This window comes from Perna viridis, chromosome 1 (genome assembly GCF_037379345.1).
Source record: "Perna viridis isolate PV_CMFRI_1.1 ecotype Kerala chromosome 1, ASM3737934v1, whole genome shotgun sequence".
NCBI classification, from domain to species: domain Eukaryota; kingdom Metazoa; phylum Mollusca; class Bivalvia; order Mytilida; family Mytilidae; genus Perna; species Perna viridis.
This window is the reverse complement of record NC_142445.1, coordinates 16707021-16729136: the sequence shown is the minus strand read 5'-3', so window position 1 is coordinate 16729136 and position 22116 is coordinate 16707021. Positions and strand designations below refer to the sequence as shown.

At 31.7% G+C, this 22116-nt stretch overlaps 2 protein-coding genes and 1 long non-coding RNA gene across 4 annotated transcripts in view; 2 read left to right on the top strand and 1 right to left on the bottom strand.

The window, feature by feature from the left end:
- Nucleotides 1–22116, top strand: part of LOC148627501 (uncharacterized) — a 65545-nt gene that overhangs the window by 10980 nt on the left and 32449 nt on the right. The gene's annotated exons all lie outside the window — the stretch shown is intronic.
- Nucleotides 4064–10089, bottom strand: LOC148627503 (uncharacterized). 2 transcript variants are annotated; one of them, XM_088574027.1, is made up of 3 exons: nt 9951–10089; nt 5237–7750; nt 4064–4618 (listed from the first exon to the last, which is right to left on the bottom strand). In XM_088574027.1, the coding sequence occupies exons 1-3, from the start codon at nt 9976–9978 to the stop codon at nt 4245–4247; spliced, it is 2916 nt and encodes a 971-aa protein (XP_088430153.1). In that variant the 5' UTR covers nt 9979–10089; the 3' UTR covers nt 4064–4244. The 2 variants fall into 2 exon arrangements, with proteins under 2 accessions (XP_088430153.1, XP_088430159.1); XM_088574033.1 differs by having other exon boundaries at nt 9833–9963.
- LOC148627502 (uncharacterized) lies at nt 9947–11856 on the top strand. Its single transcript, XR_015920871.1, has 3 exons — nt 9947–10313; nt 10785–10839; nt 11486–11856. It is a non-coding gene; the product is annotated as an uncharacterized LOC148627502 (long non-coding RNA).

The following is a 22116-nucleotide window of genomic DNA, read 5'->3' as shown; positions in this document are numbered from 1 at the left end:
ATGATTTATGCAAGTGCTTTTTAAGGCAGAGCTAGCAGATTGAAAGGTGATATTAGTTAACCATGTAATGTTTAAGTTAAACCAGATATAGAACACGCGAAGAGTAGACCTTATGTGGCTTTTTTCGAAGTACGTACGAGTGTGTATAGTCCAACTGACCTAACAGTCAAAGCTGGTATCTATTGCTAAGTTTTAGTCTGACCTGGGTTCTTTTTTTTTTTTTGTTTTCTGTTTTGTTTAATTTTATTACATGTATTTTAAAGTCATTTACTACTTACTTTTATATGGACATTTTGTATCTTCAAACTTTCGTGTTGTAAACTCCATTATTCCGGATTTACTCATTTGTCAAACTTTTAAACCGATTTCTGAAGAATTAGAGATCTGAATTTACAATTTTTTAAGGCTTTAATGGACAATTTATCAGTTTGCGATTAGTAGCACATGCCGATAATGAGATAATTAATTTCAATTTTAGTGGTACATTCGCTGTTTCAAAAATTCAAATATTTCTTAGAACTCAAAATATAAATCTAAATCAGGACCAGAAAGAAATAGTAAGTTTGGAACAAGGAAAGCACATAGCTTACGGAAATCACACATCAAACAACATACAAATATAAGGTGCTAAAAGTTGATGAGACAAGCCGTCCTATATCTGTTAGTTATACCAAAATAGTTCACAGTATCTGTATTTGACACTTAGAATATCAATTATGTGCCGTCCGTATGACTGTTATTGTGTCAGGACATTAGCTATGAACAACCCTTGTGCTGAGATGCTTAAATGTAAATTCCCTAGATATATGTATATTTAACTATATCATGTTATCAAATATTGTATGGATTGCCAATTATCATAGAAAGACTTCATTCGTTTATAACTATACATAAAAATTACTAGTAAGACTAGTGTAATAACTACCGAAAAGAAAACACTCAGACATGATACAAGCACTCAAACCAGCAAACGTGTGTTATCAAAAAACTTCAAAACATGGCCATAATACTTGTATTACAATCTAATTTTAAACAAGTTATCCATCTACAAAATGCTTAGCCATATCAAAGTTATTAGATTGTCGTTGAGGGAGAAAATAAAAGTAAGGCAACCATTTTTTTCGTTTATTTCTTATAGTTTCTATAATTGATAGTGCATTGAAGGCATTAATCGATAAAACAAATCCTTCAGAATTAGATTTTCCTTTCAGTGTCACAAACTTTGATATTCTAAAGAGTTCATTAACGCAAAAAAACCGAGAATGTTTGTAAGGTATTGACAGATTGTTGATGTAGAAAATCGAAGTGGAAATTCAAATCAAAATGAAATGAGAGAAACCTAAATACAAAAAATACCAGTTTTAAATGGTGTTAGTTTCGATATGCTGTACACGTGTTTCAAGGAGTAACCTCTCATCAGCAGCATTAAAATCAAATATGTAGGAAGATCATAATCAAAATATTAGTTGTATACAAGAAGTACTCATAACCAAATCTATCGAAAGAGGAAGCCAAATCCATCACCAAGAGGTTCTACCATATGCAATGCAAGGAATGAAACCTCGGTGTTTTACGTGTTTTTAAATTTGGAATACTGTAAGATTTTATAGATAGGGTAGATAAAATATGACTTAGCTTATATTTTACTATAATTTCTATCACAAGATATTGTACAAGTCCTTTTCAATTGAACCCAATTACGTTGTACTAAAATGTAGATAATTATGTGGAATTACCATATCATATACCGAAAACATTTCCTGTATGTCGTAAGCAAGAATTATGAGTAAATAAATACTCTTTCTACATTATTTGTACCATTTGGAGTAAACCAAATACGTAATATTGTAATATCCCTTCTGTCAAATACTGCTGTATTCCTACCTATTTATATTTTCTTCTAATCATGTTTTAGAATACATGTTCAATGATCTATTTACATGTACCTATTTTGCTAAAAAAAGTAATAAATATTTTTTTTACTCTATTCAACACAGCATTTTGCATGATACTTTATGAGGTTGGCGTAATCTGTAGTATGATGATATATATGTTAAAGAGAACTTATCGATAGATAAGCACTCATCATAAGGTGGGTGACGTCAAAAGTCCTAGTAGATATGGAACAATACTGTCTATGTGTCGAGTTATTCCATGTAGCATTTGCACCATGTGATTTGCAGGGAATCATAACTTGTGGTATTAAAATCAGACCATTCAAATTCTTGTAGATGATGTCTTTATTTTCCTACTCTGAGGTATGAAAAAGATTAGACATAATTATGCTGGGTTTCTTACTTAAACATTTCTTGTTTACGGTGGATAGTAACTATTACACGGAGCATTTTGTCTGTCATCTTGCAAAATCATATCAACATATTTGTTTTTAATTAACAACAAGTGTTTAAATGGTGTAAAATAATTAGTTCAAATTATTTGAGAAAAAAACATTATTATAAATTATTAATTTTTATCTAGGCTGGATTATCAAGTTCGATGACATATGGTTTTTACATTAAAATTCTATTAAGTCAATGTTGTCTTCGAGAAAAAAAACTAGGAAAATCTATCCACTAGAAATATTAGGTATGATCTACCATAAAAGTATGATGACGCTCTTTCAGATCTATTTCTGTACATTTTAACCTGCTCAAAACAGACACCTTACCTATTCAACTATTGGATGTCTAATAATAAGACACCTCGATGTATCATGCTTGAAGGCATGGGACAAAGAAAATCATTTGTTTGTTGCTTTTGGTTAACATAATAATCAAGAAGAAATCACTTAGTAGCAACATTTTTTTTTATTGTATTGAAATTGATTTTTTTTTGTAGAAATGCGTTGAGATGCTGAAGGTTGTCACTTTTACAATATATCAACGAGAGCTTAAGGCCTCGTATATTGACATTATCCCATCATAACCAATGGGATTCAATATATTAGACTTTTTCCTATCAGGCTTTCCTGCTTTGATAACTTTGTTGTTTGTAACGTAAGTAGTTACTAATTACTGTTAGGGCTTTACTCTCCTTGTAATTTGCATTATACTCTTCCAATAATAACCGGCGTATCGTTAACTGTTACATGGACTTTCTTTTAGACACCTCAATAAAGAAATACATTTAAAATTATCAAATTGAAAGATCAATTAAATCAAAACACTTGGGGAAAAAAATTACGACAAGACAGTTATGCATTTCAATTGGTATGCCATTTTTCTATGAAGAATCAAAAGCCTTTTAAATAAAACAAAATCTTCAATAGAAATACAACAGTTACTTTCCATACGTTGACTTTAACTTTAAAACAAAAACAAATATTTTAAACTTGACTGCATGGTTTTCTTTCTACTTTTCTTCAATAAATAAAGAAGCACATAAAAACTTGACAGAGCAATTCAATTTTATGGTCTATTATCAGCAAATAACAGAACAAACAGTGAAGGAAAAGAGACACGATTCAATCAGATCATATGAGATATAGCAGTTATACAGGAATAAGAGTATTATAAATAATGCTCCTTGAAGCTCGTAAACATTGCTAACATTCTAATCAAAATGACATAAAGTCGTTTCAACCGAAATTGAATTGTTGTAAATTTGTTTTATGTGGCTATCTTCTAATTCACTTTGGCGTCTGTAGATCCGTAGTCAATTGACAAACACCAGGACTTGTAAGAAGCAATAATACGAAATGTCTATGCTAAGTAAAACAGTTTCTAAAAACAAATTCAGCTTTTCAGAATAAGTTATTGGTTATGGAAAATATTTATCAGTTTAATATCATTTGATAAAAAAAAAACACGAGAGACTGATCTGACATTTTTATCAGAATAAATGTCATTTATATAGCAGTCCTGATAACCTTGCATGCTTGTTTTTTTGTGTTTTTGTTAATACGTTTTGCATGTAATTACTGAAAATGTACACCTCACAGTAAGTATGATCGAATAGGCGATTCCTGGCTTACTAAAACCAAACTTTACATTTTCGAAAATTAACCCTGTTTGTAATTGGGACTTAAGAGAATATAAAAACTCTTTCAGTAATACAGATCATGGACAAGACAATTAATGATTTATTTCTTTTAAATATTGCATCTTAGTGTTTCAAATATTGTACATCCGTTTTCATCATCAATATATGGATTATTATATTATTCTTCAATACAAATGTATCAAAAGTGTTGCCATTTGTCCTTTTGACTTAATCTTTGATTAGTGATCTTCGTTGACTAGTGATCAACTAGGTAAGCTAGAGATACCATGCTGTGCTTCACTGGTGAACTGTTGGTCCCAAACGTTGCCTTGCAAGATTGATACAATCATCTTAAGAATTGTACATTCCAGTTCAACATCCATTCTATTTTTTCGTGGTAATATTAACTTCTGAACCGGCAAAAAGTAGGCAGTGAGATTTTCAGCTGCAACACATTTATATAGCCTCTTGAAAATCCTTGTTGTCCAGTCTCTTGTTAATTGCAAGTTGTTAGTATTTTTGTTAACATCTATGGGACCAGACTCAAGCTCATGAAATAATACATTCTTAAGCTGATAACTCGTAAACTCGATAAAACCAGCCCTCGTAGGATGATAAGCATTTACAAACTCATCCCCTGCAAGATAAACATCATTATATAATTCTTTAGTATATATGTATATGCAATCAAAACACTTCTTCAAAAAAAAAAACGTTGTAAATTATACTTTAATTGTTCTGTAGCGAAAAATACGAAAAAAAAATATATTTGGAGACAAGAAATTCCCCGAAGTTTGAGACAGAGCTTTTTTTTCAAGCGACATTATCTGTATATCACATTCAGTTATTGTCAATATAAATAGGTCTAAAACTGTTTTGTAATGGACGTGTGTATATCGCATGTTTTAGTTTGTTCAAAAGTGACAGTGCCTTTATAAAAATTAAATATCGCACCGCATTTGTAGTCCACACCCCTCCCTTTTCCAAATCATTTGCAGTGTATACACATGCACGAGAATATTGGTATGATGTTATTCCACCGTTAATAAGTTAAATCTGTAAATCATTCTCCATTGTATCCTTTCTACAAACCCTTTTTTATTACCTGAGATCAAATTGATGCAAAAACTTTTTTTTTTCAAAACTCACAGGATCGGAATTGTTTAAAACTTTGTAAAATGTTAGTGCTTTGTTAGCACAATATTTCATTGTTATTTTCGAACATATTTTGCTAATTAACACAATGACAATATACCTTCTTTACTGGCATCGCTTACAGATGGATACAGATTATTCTGCTTCAGTATTACTTTTGCAAGTTTATAGGCACTAATCACTGGTCTTGGTAAGGATTTTATCACCATACACTCAGACAGATATACAGAAGTTTTGAAGTGGGTGTAATCTACAAACATTTCACCCGTCAAGGATACTAATGGTTCTGGAACACACATTATCATACAACCACTGTCTTTGATACTTTCAGTGTTCATAATCCCGCTTTGTCTGGCGAAAGATGGCCACCATTTTCTTTGGCGAATGACAGGTACAATATCACAACTGATCAATAGCTCTTTGAATACAACGTTGGTATAACGGAAATAAAGACAAAGGATTTTGGGTAAATCCTTGGCACAAGGAAAGTCATTATTCTCTCTAGTTGGTGATAGTCCTAGTGTTTTGACCCAAACATGTGGTATGCTAAGACATGTTTTAACCAGGAGATAAAACGTATTGGTGATTCTATTTGTCATTAAAGAATTTTCATCATTACAGAACTCTTCGTAATCCATGTTTTTATGATCTTTTCTTTTGCATCGAACGAACTGGGTATTATTCGTATTTTCTATATCTATCAAACTTTCAAAACTATCCAGGAAACAGAGGATGTCAAACTCATCTGGGGCAGCTACTTTTGTACCTTCTCTTGTACTTCCAGAGAGCTCAATTGATACATTAAATCTAGGGTCGAGTCGTTCGACTTCATCGAACACTGCTGTCATCAAAGCTAATATTTGTCTGAGGACATCATTTTTGTCGATATCGTTGGAAAGGTTTTCCTTCTCTGAAATTTCTAAAAGATTAGAAACTTTTTCATCAGTAAGATAAAACTCGTTCATATTTTTTCTAAGCCATTCATTAGCATCATTTATATGTACCGCATTTAAGTACACCTCTGAGTTTTTAATTCCTTTAGAAATAAAAGTATCAAATTCCACGTTATACTTGTTACTACAGTAACTCTCAGGGCTTTCCCCTATATCATCTTTAATAGTTTTATCTGCACCAAGACCTGATAATATTTTTACAACTTTTGCATTGCCACTACAAACCGCGTAATGCAATGGTGTTGAGCCATAAGAATCTTTATCGTTTATGTTTGCCCCTGCTTGTAATAACATATTTGTAGCTCTTTCAAAACGATCTAATGTGATATCCTGATCCAACCTTGTGTTAATCGTAATTAAATGAAGAGGGCTTGCTCCATTATTATTTTTCAGACAGACATTTGACTTATTAAGTATCAAAATTTCCAACAAATCAATCTCCCCATAGAGTGCAGCATCGTGAATAGGGGCATTTCCACATATATCTTGAGAGTCGATGACAACACCATTTCTCAGCAAAATGTCAATTTTGTCTTTCCAACAACATTTAGCTTCCTCCTTCAGGGGGCTAGGTAATTCATTTTTAGCCTCAAAAATGTAGTGAAGTGGGGTCTTACCAAGATAATCGCAGAGATTGGTATCCCCTTTTGCCCATTCCACTATACCTTTCACAACATTAGAAGAACAAAGTATGTCAGCAACAGCCTGGTGAATAATTGCTGTACCCGAGACCATATTTCTTTTATCAACAAAAGAACGCATGGTTTTCATGAGTGGCCGGAGGCTGTCGTGAAATCTTGATTGATGGTCATACTGAATTATATCGTACCAATTTATTTGTTTGTCTAAACAATCATACGGTAGGGATTTGCATACTGTTTGGTAGCTAAAGACCATGGACATTGGAGGAGTGTCCGACTTGTTTACCAATTCTTGTGGTATACCTGCAGAAACAAAACATCGAATCATTTCTACGCACAGTACCCTACAAGCTGAATGTAATGGACTAAGTCCATGAGTATTCAATGAAAACAGATTGCAACCACGAGCTGAAAACATTTCCACCAACAAGCCACATACTGTTTTAGATCGATAGCCTTTGAGATCCTCTGACAATTCATGAAAATTTATCAATTCCCATTCAGCATAGTTGTGGATGTTTTCGCAAAGTATATGCAATGCCGTGTTACCGTTATGATCTGCAACGTCGATATCATCGACAAGTTTGAATAATAAATGTATCTTCTTAATCGCTTCGTGTATGTCACGAGAACTTTCTTCGTTCAATGACTTGTTCATACATATATAATGTAGAGGCGTCCTGCCGAATTGATCTCTTAAACCAAAGTTCATTTCCATTGAATGACATAAGATTTTAAACACTTCAAAAGATACTGTATTAAATGATGCCCAGTGAAGAGGAATTTTTCCTTCATTGTCCTGAGCGTAAATATGTCCGGCATAATTTGTTAAAAGTTGAACACACTCTTCGCACGACAGTAATACAGCTAGATGGAGAGGGGTCCAACCTTCCGTGGTTATTTCAATGTCTGTGCAACCTTTTATGTATTCTTTCAGGTCTTTTTTATTGCATGGTAGAATGCACTGCAATACACTATTAGTCTTTGCGCTATATGACAATCTCTCAGTGATATTCATTTCTGAAATGTAGCATAATATACCCATATATGTAAAAAAAAAATTGGAATATAATTGCAAATTTATACTGGAAGCAATTTCACATAGCGTTGACTTGTTTAATACGCCAATGAATTTGCATTTTTTTATTGGCATACCAACATTATTTTCGTATTGCATCAAGCATCTTTTTCAAAACAGACTACATATCTTCATGAGTAATGATTTTTATAACTGGAGAGTACAGATAAATACATTTGCGTTGTACTTTCAAAGCTTTTAAACAGGAAACAGATTTTTAAAAATAAAATTCAGTGATTTTTGCTTCAATACTAAATTTGTTGTTACAAAACTAAAACAATACCGACAATACTAAAACTTAAAGGGAAATATACCATATTTTTATAGAGTTTAAATTAAAATAAAACGAAAGGATAATTGATAAGAAATACTATTGATTTGTTTGCAAATGTAAGTAATTTGTAAGAAATAATTCGAATATCTGTTTATTAAAATCGGTCTTGTCTCATGAAATTAACTTACGATTTGTACCGAGACCAGCGATGGAAAATTAATGGATATGGTGAAGCGCAACAAATACACCAATGCATAACCTTAATCTAAAACAGTAAATCCATAATGTCATAAACTGGTGTAGACACACTTTTCAGGAAGCTCTGAAAGGTTCCGACAACAAGAGTATCAAGCAATTCATATTCCGATGGACTTGAATTTTTTTTTAGTAAAATGTACATAAAAAATTTAAAAAAAACTTTTCGTAGCGAATGTGACCTCCCACCCCGCCCCCGTGAACTGATTTGCATACGTCGTTCAGACTGAAAACAAGATCTTTTCAAGACATTAAAATGTTTTTTCGCATCAAAATTACATCCGTTATTAGCTAAAACAAAGGATTTGTCATTTTAATAATTATCGAGTACTTTTATTATACGTTACGTTGCAGTCTTGAGTAAATATTGGTCCGTTTCAAAATGGTTTATAACGAGTGACATACCGGACGAACGCAGGAGAATAACTTATTGGAACACCTCAGCCTTTCTAGTTACACAAAAGGAAAAACCTCGGAGGCACTAGGCGGTTGGATCTGTCCGGAATTTGACCGTTCCGATTCTAAAATTATAGTTAAACTGAATGAATTTTTTACCATTAATTTTTTATTCTTAGTTCCTCGCTTCCGCGCCAAAATTCTTGGTATAGTTGTCGTTTCTAGTGCTATCCAACTAAAATTTGTAGCGCCACCTGGTGGATAGAACTACTTTTATAAGCGTATGACTACAATTCTGGCAAATGATTCAGTAAGAACTTCTCTTTTCTGCGTCCAAGGGTAGTTTTTAGTGTAGCGGAAATTGCCGAGTAGTTCCGATTGGAGAAAAACACATCTGTTCGTGACGGCTATTGGGGATAGACTATGTTTCATGGCTTTGTATTATTCATCGTTTAGCTCTCAATAATTATCAGTTCTTTTATATTTATTCAATGAAAGTAATATTATAATCATTAATTGGAAAGGGTGATATTACTAGAACAGGCAAAATCAAGGTTAAACCAAATAAATGTAAGCCACTATGTTTCTACTTGGTACCAGCATTTCAAAGGGAAATGGGGAGTTAAACCAGGTTTTCTAAATAGAGTTATCTTATTATGTATGGAATGAAGAGTATCACAAATATTTAAATATTATATTCTATAATATTCTAATTAAACAGCTATTACATAACTGTGCTAAAAAAGTTGTAATTTCGATTTGTCTTATACACGTTTTTTTACATGTACGCAATTTATTCGATGATTGAATAAAAAAATAGAAGTATTGTGAGAAAATTTATAAAAAGATTCCCGAAACTAACAACTTGTAACAAGCATACAGTGGAGTCCCTTTGCAGTAATCTAACTTTTAACTATCACAATTCTTTATGCATATCAACATATAAACTTCTCCAAAATGGACTGATGCACTGACGAACAGTCTGACAAACATACAAAATGATTCATATATATATATATATATATATATATATATATATATATATATATATATATATATATATATATATATATATATATATATATATATATATATATACCTTCTTAATTATCGTGTTCGTAGAGTATAAATGGATTTTAATAACTGGATTATTAATATGTGTGCAGGAATTCTATATATAACATGTGCTTCATAACAAGGAAGAAATATAAAACTACTCATGTCATTAAACCGGTTCCCCCTCATGCATCCTGGTCGTTATATTTTGTCTGTATGAGTATATCTTTATATTGCCAACTCTGTTTGCTTCAAAACTTTGTGACAAGTTACAACAATATATATGTTGCAAAGATTTACTTATTCGTTAACCAAGCAGGGGAATCAATCTTCCGGTTGCCGCCATGTTAAAAATTTCTATATGACTTTAAGATTTTCAACACAACTTTTTCAAAATGCAATTACTAGCGATCGAATGGACAGATTTACGTGAAATTGTGATACATCGATTCAGAAAGTTGTAAATTTTGGATTTATCATAAGGAGATACACAAAGTTTGTAGATACAAAAAGAAATTAACCAGGTAAGTGGAAAGGCCATGTTTATTATTGTCCTGGTAAAACCGAGCCTTGGTTTTATGAAAAAACTTGATCTTGCCCATTTGTACCGAATGTTTTCATAATTATGATAAGGTTTTGCAATTATTTATCATCATTTATGATATTTATTTGCATTTTAGAGAAATGTTATTGATCTAGCTCACATTTACAGCTCATTCTACACATGGCTAGTTTGTTGTTCATAATCCGCCATTTCTTATGTGTGTTTTTAGGAACCGCCCATTGAAATACATAATGTATGAGATGCTGCGATCGTCAACAAGATTAATTTCATCAACGATATTGATTTGCTTATTATTGGTGCAGTTACTAAGATAGCAATTTAATCTTTTACAGTTGAAAGGCAGTATTATGAAAGTAACCTTCTTTTACAAAATGTACGTGTATGTACATTTATTTCAAACACATTACCAGTCAAGTTGTCTTAATTTCAGTATTAAAATGATACTTAGAAACTACAGAACAACATACCAAAAATAACAGACAACAGTAAGTCACTTAGTAATACATTGTATCATTTGCCCTTTACATGTATATGTGTGGGTTTTTTTTGGGGGGGGGAGGGGAGGTAGGCTTAAAAATGAAATAAAAAAGAAACATTGAAATATTCATTTTATGAAACAAAAAACAAAACAAAACAAAACAAAACAGGATCAATGATTGTCCTAATAAATTTGTTAAAATAATAAAGGCAGGACCTATGTTTTCACAAAATAGTAAGGCAGGATATAGTTTACAAATGTAGCTCTTCCCATAGAGATCAAATGGTTGTTCCTTTTGATTTTAATTTATTTCATTTAACCATTCAATTTTACAATGATATACAGAACAACAGGAATTGAACCTCCTACTCATTGCTAAATATGACATGAGTCCATCAGGGAACTGTCATTAAACATGTATGTTCTACTTTACAATATATTGAATACATACTGAAACTGCATTATAAAACACAATCAAGTGCAGTATCAAAGCTGTTACCATCCTTTTCAATCAGGTCTTAACAAAATAGTACAAGTACATTGTACATGCACTTCATAATCTTATATAGATATTATAAGCTTACAATTATGAAAAGCTTTCAATTTTTATATGTATTACATGTATATTGATATTGGTTTGTATTAATTTTCAGCATCCTAAGCAGTGTGAATTGAATTAATAGACAATGCACATGTACATGAAGCAGAATGAAACATGACTTGCATGTCAATTATTCAACTGATTTGACCCATTTCAACAGCATATTGGACACACAATGACTTAAATTCAGTAAATATTTAGTATGGGAGAATCAACACATTATATTTGAGCATGAGGAAGGCGCAGATTAAATATTACATGTATTTACCTATTTCCAGGGAAAAGTATCTGTCCAAGACTGACACTTAGTATAAAAATGTAGAACAATACAGATGTAAAAGTTTTCAGTACCTGTTATAAGACATATTGTGGTAAAATGTGATACATTGTACATATATAATAAAAGAAAATTGAATACATTAAGTATGTTCTTGTTTCTTATATGTGGCAAAGCCCAGTGGAAATTTCATTATTCTGATATCGGGTACATTTACTATATACATTTGTGCATGCATATACAGTATGCATTAAGGTGTCCATCTCCTTTTTGCCACTTGTGTTTACACATTAAGCCAACACAATGGACAGTCCAATTAAACCATACTTTTAAATTCAAATTTAACCATTACTGTGAACAAGGATTTATATATAACTCTGTGCTGTGAACACAAATTTTGGATAACCAACCAGTTTATTACTTAAAGCAGTCTTCTAGGATTCCTAATCCAGTTACCAGGGGCAAGTGAAATTTGGGTCAGGGAAAGATAGGTACTTAGTTACACTTTCCGGTGGCAAGTTGAAAACTTCATATGCTGTAAGGATTTGTTTTGTTAGGAAAGCACTCATTGACTGTGGGAATGTTGATTTTATATGGATTTTTCCCAAGGAAACCTCAATTTTTGAAAAATCCTAGAACACTGGACTTAGTACATGTACATTTGTACATATTGGTTTGACCTAGGAATAATATATCTGGTCAGCAGTTTAAAAAATAGAAAATTCAAAAAGTTTGACATTTTAAGTTGATAATAACAAAAGTCCAGGAAGCCATGCAGTCAACAGAGGTTAATTTTGGTATAATTATCGCCTGTACTTGTGACTTTAGTGTGACAGGAGTGACATACAGGCTTCTCTAATTAAAGTACATTATTTTTCATTATTGCCAAATGTTACATGCATACATTAAAAATAAAAATAAAGCATTATATCACAGTGAATATCAGGGATACGTGTATCTGGACTTACATTATATTACTGTACTGAAAAATTAACATGGATGGTTTTCAACATCATGAAAGTGAACTGCTATATGTACAAAAAATGTATGTAAGATTTTTTTTATAGTTGCAACCTCTGCAAAGTCTACTTAAAACCTTGCAATCCCTTGTTAACATGAATTTTCAGAAGAGTCTCTGTACCCTCATTGTGTTACAGACCTAATTAAGATTAAAATGTAAGTAAAGTTGCCACATTTTGATCATTAATGTATAAAATTGGTACAATATCTGTATCTTGAAATTTACAAAATAAATCATAGCACACCTTCCAACTCATCTAATTATTAGTGGTATAAATTACCACATGAAAACGGTGAATTCTCCAGGAGGAAGCATGCAATATCAAGACTCAAAACCATCAGTCATCACATACATGTCTAATCATATTGAAAAGGTAGAACGTAATATTGAGTGTAAAGGTGAATAGAAATTTACCATGACAATAAATTTAATGTGAGCATTTTAAACGGTGTCATTTCTTTTTTTAAATTTCACAAACGATAATAATACATTATCCAAACAAAAAGAATCTTAAAATAATGTCCATTAAAGTAAGCATCTCAATTCAAATGTCCATAATGTACACAAACTATCGATCGTAGTAAGTTGTCTGAACCAATAAAAAAAATCCGGAACTGTTCTTGCTCACTTAATTTTTCTCTGAAATAGGTGGCAATAATTAGAGAGGTTCCGAAGATGTACGCCATATTTCATTAATCTCTGAGGCGACTTAGGTTCCCCTATCTATAAACTCCCCTGAAACAAGTATAAAATTATTTTCACTTCCGGTAAATAATACTACTATGAAGTGTTCATTTATGTTTTGAAAGTAGCGGTAGAGTGTGGATACGAAAACTACCATGTTTTTTTCTTCAAAAGTAAACGTGTAATAACATCAAAACTATTAATATATGTTGTTGTTGTAACAACGATTCGTGTGTATACATCCCTATTTCTGAAACACGGATCTCTCCTTCCACTTAATTCTAGATCCGGATAAAATTCTCTAATCTCCACACCAAAATAAATTTTGAAATCTTCAAATAAAACATGTCATGCCACGTTTCTGCCTGTAAATTAAAACTAGAGTATTCAACCTTATATCTTTTTTATCTCTTTAATATACACTTATCGTACACGTTTTTTTAAATTTTTTTCTTGGCTAATTAAAAGTTTGAATATCCTATAGAGTAATAGTTTAAGTATTGTATAGCCAACATAATTTATTTTCATTTTATATTGCTATTCTATGTGTAAAACGTATTATTTTGATCATTTTTGTTACTGCTTGTATTAAACTGACTATTATGATGAAGGTTAAACTTTTTAACGCTCCCGAAGAAACATTAATAAAAACAATTTTTGTCAGCTCTTATTTGATATGTTATACCTTCAAGTATGGTAATTTTTTTAATTATATATATTTGCCCTAAAGCATTATACTAATTGTCATGGTCTGATATGTCTGTTGGTCGAAATGTCCGGCATTCATAAAGAATTATTGGTTTTCGTGGTCCGAAAGGTCTTTGGGTCGAATTGTCCGGCACTGGTTAACATTATGGGTCTTAAAAATTTGCGAAACGTCTTAAAAGATTTCTTTTATTATATTTAGTTTCGCTGCATTCTGTTTCATTTAGTATAGTTTAATTATGTTTTTATTACGATTTGATTCATTTTATCGAATTGTTTCGTTTCAATTCTTTCTTTCATCGATTATTTTCGTTTCGTTTTGGTTCGTTTTCGTTCCGCAATTTTTCTGACCCGAGTTTTATGGGTAATATTGATGACGTAATTTTCGTAAACATCCGGGAGCAGACTATAAGGCCAACCATGTCTTGGAAAAACTATGATTCGATTTGTATTTAATTATCGAAACCAGCAAATATTTTCCGAGACTGGTTTGGCGCTCAATCGCACATACACAAGTATACGCAAATGAAGCTGCCATTATGCTGTTTTTCAGCTCCTGAAAATGCAGGTACAAACCGGATATTGATGCTTTTTCTTGCCATAAGTATGCAGAACCAAGTTGATAATACAACCATAAACGCTCCCTTCGGGAGCGTATATTTTTGTGTTAATAGAAATAAATGTCAACTACTTCTACTGAAAAGTGTTCTTTTATTTCATTGACAGAATTTGTTGAGAGACATGATATAGTATGCATTAAATGTTCCCAGTTTTTTGTCGTTGAATTAATAAATATGCAATTAATATATATGTATAAAAATAAATAAATTGCAAAGTTGACCTTTCAAAAAGGCCAAAAGACAGTTATATATCCAATTTCTATCAACCTAAAATTAGGAAAGAAAACACATCTCAGATGGGAATGAAAACTATCGTTTTCGGTCTATACAGCTCTTCTTGACTGACATTTCTGTTTCATTAATACCGAATATCTGCAAATAGTGACGACGACACACTAGTCAAATTGGCTACATGATTCCCAATTCAGTTAGAGTAGTTTTAACCATGAATATTATTTTTATCACTGACTCTGCGTGTTTCTAGTGTGACATTGTCTATTAAAAAATCTTGTTATAAGCTCGTTTATTTTCCCTTTTATCCTTAGGCATATCAAACTATTATATAGGAAAGAACACAGAATTCTATTGCTTTGTTAAAGTGTCCGCCAGGGAGAAACCTAGTTAAAATTATGATTCATGGGTATTCGCTGTCAGTCCATTATATGTTCTGATGTTATTAGCAGAATATTATTTTTTTGTTTGGTTAAGGAATGAGAAAAAAATGAATTAATATAAAAATTGGCGATGTGGTATGATTGCCAATGAGATAGTCATCCACCAAATGCCAAACAGCGGGTATGTCTGAACGAACCGATCAACTTATATATGATATAAAATTATGATTTACTAATTATCGTTTCTGCTTTCTTTATATGACGTTCCCGTCAAGGAGTCTGTAAACACTGCAGATTCACTAGTTGTGGTATTTCATTGGTGAAGAGATAAATTGATACCAAAAATCAACATTTTGTTTGAATATCATATTCTAATCTTCGCAGTAAGGTTTCTAGTATTGTCTGGAGAAATGTCTGAATTTAATAGGTAAGTGTGGATTTTTTACAATACAGTGTATAAATAACACTTTGTACACACTCTTTGATAAAGAAGATCGTTTATTTAAAATCAAAGTCCTTTTTACAATAGGCAGGTTAATGACATAATGACATGAGATTTTAGACCACTAGAAAGATTACCAGTCGTAATCCAGCCACTGTATTTCAAAAAGCAAACGATAAACAATTATGAATCTGACAGAACACAAAAGACCAAACAGTTACCATATGAGTCTTTATTATTCGACTGATGTTTACATCCTTTTGAAACTTTTAGAACAAAGTAATGTTTCTTTAATAATTAAATGTATCAAAGAAACACGAAACTTTATAGACAGGAACAAGATAAAGATGAAATGAGTTTTGTACCTAAAAAGGTCTGCTTCATTAATGTGTAAATCGCAACCTTAAGCATCTTATTGATTTCTTCTCAACAAAAAGTGTTTTATCCTACTAAGGTTTATATGCCTGTATACACATTTGCTCATAACTGTGGATTGCCTTGAAACGTCCTTTTTATTTGAATGTAACCGATGAACCACAATGATGTTGTAAATATTGGTGTGACTTAGTCATTTGTTACAATGATGACTTGAAAAATTGGAAATAAAAAACAATATTTGTTTCCTACTCGTATCAAACTTCAACTCATCTTCTTTCGCAATCAGTTCACGATAATCTGTAATTTAAACTATTTTAAGAGATTCTATAATAAGGGTGTTTAAGAATGGAGGTTATTAAATACAAGTGGTTGCTAAGACATATTTAACTTTTTAAAGAGAACGTCAATTTCTAAAATAGTTCTTAAAATTCAAAATCATGTATGGTTAGTAGTGGTTTGATTAGTTATATAATTATTGTTTCATCTCCAACGTTTTAGGTAGTTCACCAGTGTAGTATTTTTTAGAATAGACCCTTTTTTGCTAACTTTGGGGTAGTCGATGAGCATGCGTACAACATGCTCAATATACACTTCCGCGAGGAAAATTCTTTTGTTCTACCCAAGCTCTACCTCGCGGAAGTGTATATTGAGCATGCTCACCAACTTACCACAAAAGGGTCCATTGTTCTCGGTTCCAACAATCACATTTATCACTGTTGAGACTGTTTTTCTATACAGCATTTAACCGTATAACCTACGATTGATTCACACAAAATTAGAAATAAGCGATTTATTTGAAAAAAAAAAAGTAATTAATTCAGCCTTTTAATCAATTAGTCGTACATCATATTTTCAGTTTATAATTAAGCCTTCTAGTAAAATATATTTACGGTGAAATAACATGTGTTGGAAAAATTAGAATCACCTACCTTTAAAGATAATGTTAATTGATTTCATTGATCTCCCTATTACTAGCAGACATATGATATGATAGTATGCTGACTTGCCCAGAAGCCGTCTTGGAACATATATACAAAGCATTTGAAAACAAGAACTATCTTTAAAAATAAAGATAGCCGACGCAGTAAAATTTGTTCTTTTTACTGATAATTTTCTACATTTTATTCAGGAAATAACACATATGGCACGCAATTTTAATTTTCGATACAGTTTATTCGAACGCCACTAAGTTGTCAGTATTCGACCAATCAGGAAACAGAATTGCAATCAGGTGATTTACGTTTCCATGGATGAGCGTCTTTAAGGTCAAAGGGTAAAAAGCGAAACTGTACCGACTTTGTCGGAAAACTTGTGATCTTTTGGCACATAAATTATACATTCGGTTGACAGTTTCTTAAAAAGGGTGCTTATTTCTTCATTCTTTACTTCTTAAATTTTCATCTCATAATTTTAGCCTATTGTAAACTTGATTGTCTCTTTAACAACCTAAGCAATATAATAAAAATTAATACAGAAGTAATTCAGTAAAAAACGTTTTGTTGTTGTTTTTTTTTCGTTTTGAAAAGAAAGATATTTTCCTTTCTCTGATGAAGGATTCTCAATCAATTGGCTTTCTGTCACTTTAATAAAAAAGTGTTAATCTTTAAGATCAAGTGAGCTGTCAGTCATTTGAATTGTAGATACTTATGGTAAAGTATCAAGGGAATTCGTAATTTGTTTTCTTTATTTAGAACAAGTAGTTAGCGGTATATTCTTCCAAAATTAATTCATATTGTTTTTGTCTACTGTACTATGAGATTTTTACAAAAATACAAAAACAAACAAACAAACAAACAAAAATCCAAACGAAACCAAAAAAATAATATTAATTATTTAGATGAAAGAAATATTATACAAATAGAATTTAATCATTCTTTTTTCGTTTTCCTTGTGGTATGACAGCTTGTGCATTTAATTAAGATTTAATTCTTGTTATCTATTTTTGACCGAAATATTATTCACAAATATTTTCTGTCTAAATCCTTTTTTTTATTTTGTTTAAAAAAGTTGTTGTACTATTTGAAGTGTATTCTCTTTTCCAAATCTTATTTGGAATTTAATTAAAAATGAAGTCAGCAGACTCTATTGTAAAAGTTACTTCTTAACTTTGAAATACTCTAATCGTATTGTACCAATCATTTATTTAGGTAAGGCAATAATTGTAATGGAGTAATCATGGGAACAAAGATTCTAGCGGCAATCAAAGGAATGTTATTCTGGGACAAATACTAGACATGGAAAACACACACACACACACACACACACACACACACACACACACACACCAAAGAACATAAAATAGTCAAAATAATACATACAAAGTAACTCTTGCAAAGTGCTTATCTTACGTACAATTTATATACATGTACATTTAATCTCAAAAGCGCACCACACAAATGTAAAACTAAGACAGGTCATGTTGCCTGTAACTGAATAAGAAATAGAAGTGATTACGGTGGGGTTTTAACATACATGAAGCACATCCAGACTGATTTTTATAAAGACTGCTTTTGAAATACAGTAGAAGGAACTTGCAGTTAGATTTCGATAAAAAAAAAGTCAACTTTGTTTATCATCAAATTGATACAACTGAACAAATTTGATGAACTTGTGCTTATTGGATAAAGAGTAATCAAGTGAACCAAGGTTATAGCGGTAATCAAAAGAATGTAATCCAGGGACAAAGACCAGACATGGAAAACAGACATACACAACAAAGAACATAAAGTAACTAAAATCATACAAAGTAACAAAAGCAAATGAGCAACTCGGACTCCACTAAAAACTGGGAGCATGGAGCAGGTGCACCGGTAGGGTAAGCGTCCTCTGCTTTTCTAGAAACACCCGCCGAGTTGCTCATAAAAAGTCAAGTTAAAAATGTGTTCAGTAAGAATACGAGTTGTTTTCAATTGTTTCGTCTATTTGTGCTTGTTTTCGTTTAGAGTTTATCTTTAAATTGTTTCCTACAGGCGGTTTCTCATTCTGACACACGATATGCCATCTCCCTCTCCCTACATGAATTACAAGTAACATACTTAAGTTATCTTTATTGAGTAAAATAATTCCCTGATGTTCACAAGTTTATTTCCACCTAATATGATCGTCCTTCTCATTATTTTTCTGTCATTCTAGTTTCCATTGCGCAATCTTTATATGCCTTGTTCATTATACGTAAAAGTAAATTCTACAGATCAGTGACACATAGGAAATGGGAATTGATTATATATCGCTAACTCGTGATATAATTCTGGCGTCCAGTTCACATCTGATTATCGACACAGTGGTTGGTGTATCCGGGTGACAATGAGGTTATATATTAATTTATAATAAGTTGTATAAAAGAATATAAATACAAAAAGCGAAATAAGCATTGTCTGCATCTTTGAAACGAATACATGATCAAAACAAATACGTATTTCACCTTTATGTCGAGTTTGATCCCTGTGACTGTTGTTTTTCTAGGAAGGGGGAGCACTGTAGGGAAAAGTTGTATGAACCGAAACATGTAATTTCAAAATATCATATTTTTAATTTCGATATAATAATTAAGAATAAAATCAATTTCTTATCAATAAAGTAGTCTCTACCAAAAAAATAATAATAAAAAAAATAAAATTTAGGAAATGGAGAGATGTTAAATGAATCAACTCAACGAACATTGCAAGAAGAACTTCTTGTCTAGTTTAATCGAATATGTCTCCCACGTAAAGACAAAAAGATATGAAACACACAAAACATATTTTCAGCATATAACTGTGGAACTAACGTTAATCGTTGTACTCATGGACTATCCCACAGTTAGCACATCAGTCAAGTTAGTTTAATACTTAAACCTTATAATCCGATTGAATTCGTTTTTAGGAAAATTGATTCATTAAACAAATACTATCTGTACATTGTCTATTAATTGAATTTGTTTTCAACGGGAAATATTATGTGTTCTGAAATTACTTCATGACTACATCTCTTATATTGTATACGATGTTGGAAAACGAGACAAGTAAATTGAATAAGAAGACTATTAAATATTGGAAACACACCAGAAAGTAACATGAGCCTTTACTTAAATCGTTATAAAGGGACCATTAGAATATCGAGACATGCATGGAATCTAGAAATTTACACTATATATTTAAGAGCTAAAGAAATTGATTACCACACCGAAGAGTTTGAATATGTACATTTCAACTGCAATGGAAAACTAAGTAACATATGATAACTCTAAATTGCAGCTAAAATCTCAAACAATTTACTGTAAACTGTTTACTATAAGGCAGAACATGGTGTTTAAATAAAACAAGTGGTCATATTTTCTTTTACCTAATACAATACTGTTGATTTATAGAACTGATTTTTGAAAAAAATGAAGGTTAAACTTTATATAACTGGTAAATATGACTGGGTAGATATCACAAGAACGTTTCACAAGAATTCTAACATTGTGCAGTCCTTAAATTTTGATTTGAATATGGTAAGTCTATTCAAATTTGTGAACTTGTTCGGCCAGTATTGAGTGCTGTTGTGTGAAATACCTCCTCAGTTGGTTGCTTTTTGTTAAGAATCAGTTCATAGAAGACTGTAGCAGTGTGTTGAACATGTAAAATTTTGTTTCAAAACATAAACTCATGTATTCTTAAATTATTGTTATTTATAATTTCACTAAATTTTGTTTCAAAACATTTGACACCAAAAACTCATGTATTCTCAAACGAAAGTTGCTTATAATTTCACTCAGTGGTTATAAAAAACATAGAAAACACTACATAAAGGAAGATAATTGTTTTATTTGTGAAAAATATTGTTGATTTGTTATGAACTTTTGTACATATAACTGAGTCATCCACTTTTGATATAGTATAATCCCTTTCAGTTGGAACAAAAAATTGAGTACATAAAATTAGTCCTGCGCCGCCAATATCATAGGCTCTGTCTGGTTTCAAGCCTCTTAATTATTAAGATTTTGAAATTGCATTATCGTCATTAACAATTTCCGACTTTTTTTCTAGATCTTCCTATTTATTTGATCAAAAGTATAGGAAACCTTTCAAGCCAATATAACAACAGCATAAATGTGAAATAAATCCAAGACGGGAAAGGGGTCATGGCCATCTAAGTTACATTATGTCTTCATAGATAATCTCCGTCCTTTCATACAAAAGCCTCTTGGACTTCATCACATTAGAACCAAACTCTATTCTATACCTCTGACTCTACTACATTCCCTTTACAAAACAAGTCTTGACACTCCTGTTTCTGACCCATCTCTGTCTCATTATACAGACTTGTTGCCATCATTCTAGATATTGGTTTCCACAGACTCTTTAAACCAGTTTGTGTGGAAAGGAGATTTGTCCATCATCGAAATCGAATCTCTGCGTAATATCCTTTATAAAGGTCCCATTACCGTGAACCACGCTCCGTAAATTGGAATTATAATTTTAAAGTTCTTATGGATGCCGTGGAGGACTACGCAAGAAAATGGATAAAACGAGAACAAGAAGATATTGAGTCTCTGTCAGAGTGGTTAAAGGCCGTAAAGTCTTTTTTTCTGAAAGAATGAAAGTTTTAAGTAGGTCAATAAGTGCCAATGCTACATCAGTTTTCAAAGACTAAGATGTAGCAAAACATTGTCTACTATACATGACAAATATGATGTCATACCTGCAGACAAAGCCCAAAACAACATTGTTTTTGTCTGCAAAACGTTTTACATCCAATGTTTATTATCAGAGGTAGACGTAGAAAATAATAGCAGTGATAAGACCTATACTGCTACCACACTCTCCAAGCAAGAGATTGTGGAAAACGATAAATCTGTGCTATTCTCTTTTGGTCTCTCTACCAAGGACGATGATTGTGCTTTACCGTCTTTGTACTAGATTCCTAAACTCCACAACAATCCATACAAATAACGTTACATAGCTGGATTTACAAAATATACC

Coding starts and splice junctions, on each gene's coding strand:
- LOC148627503 (XM_088574027.1), bottom strand. CDS start 9,978: ATGAGGGGGAACCGGTTTAATGACATGA. Junction 7,751..9,950: donor GAACCGGTTTAATGACATGA/GTAGTTTTATAT, acceptor GCTACATTTCAG/AAATGAATATCACTGAGAGA. Junction 4,619..5,236: donor AAGCGATGCCAGTAAAGAAG/GTATATTGTCAT, acceptor TTTATCTTGCAG/GGGATGAGTTTGTAAATGCT.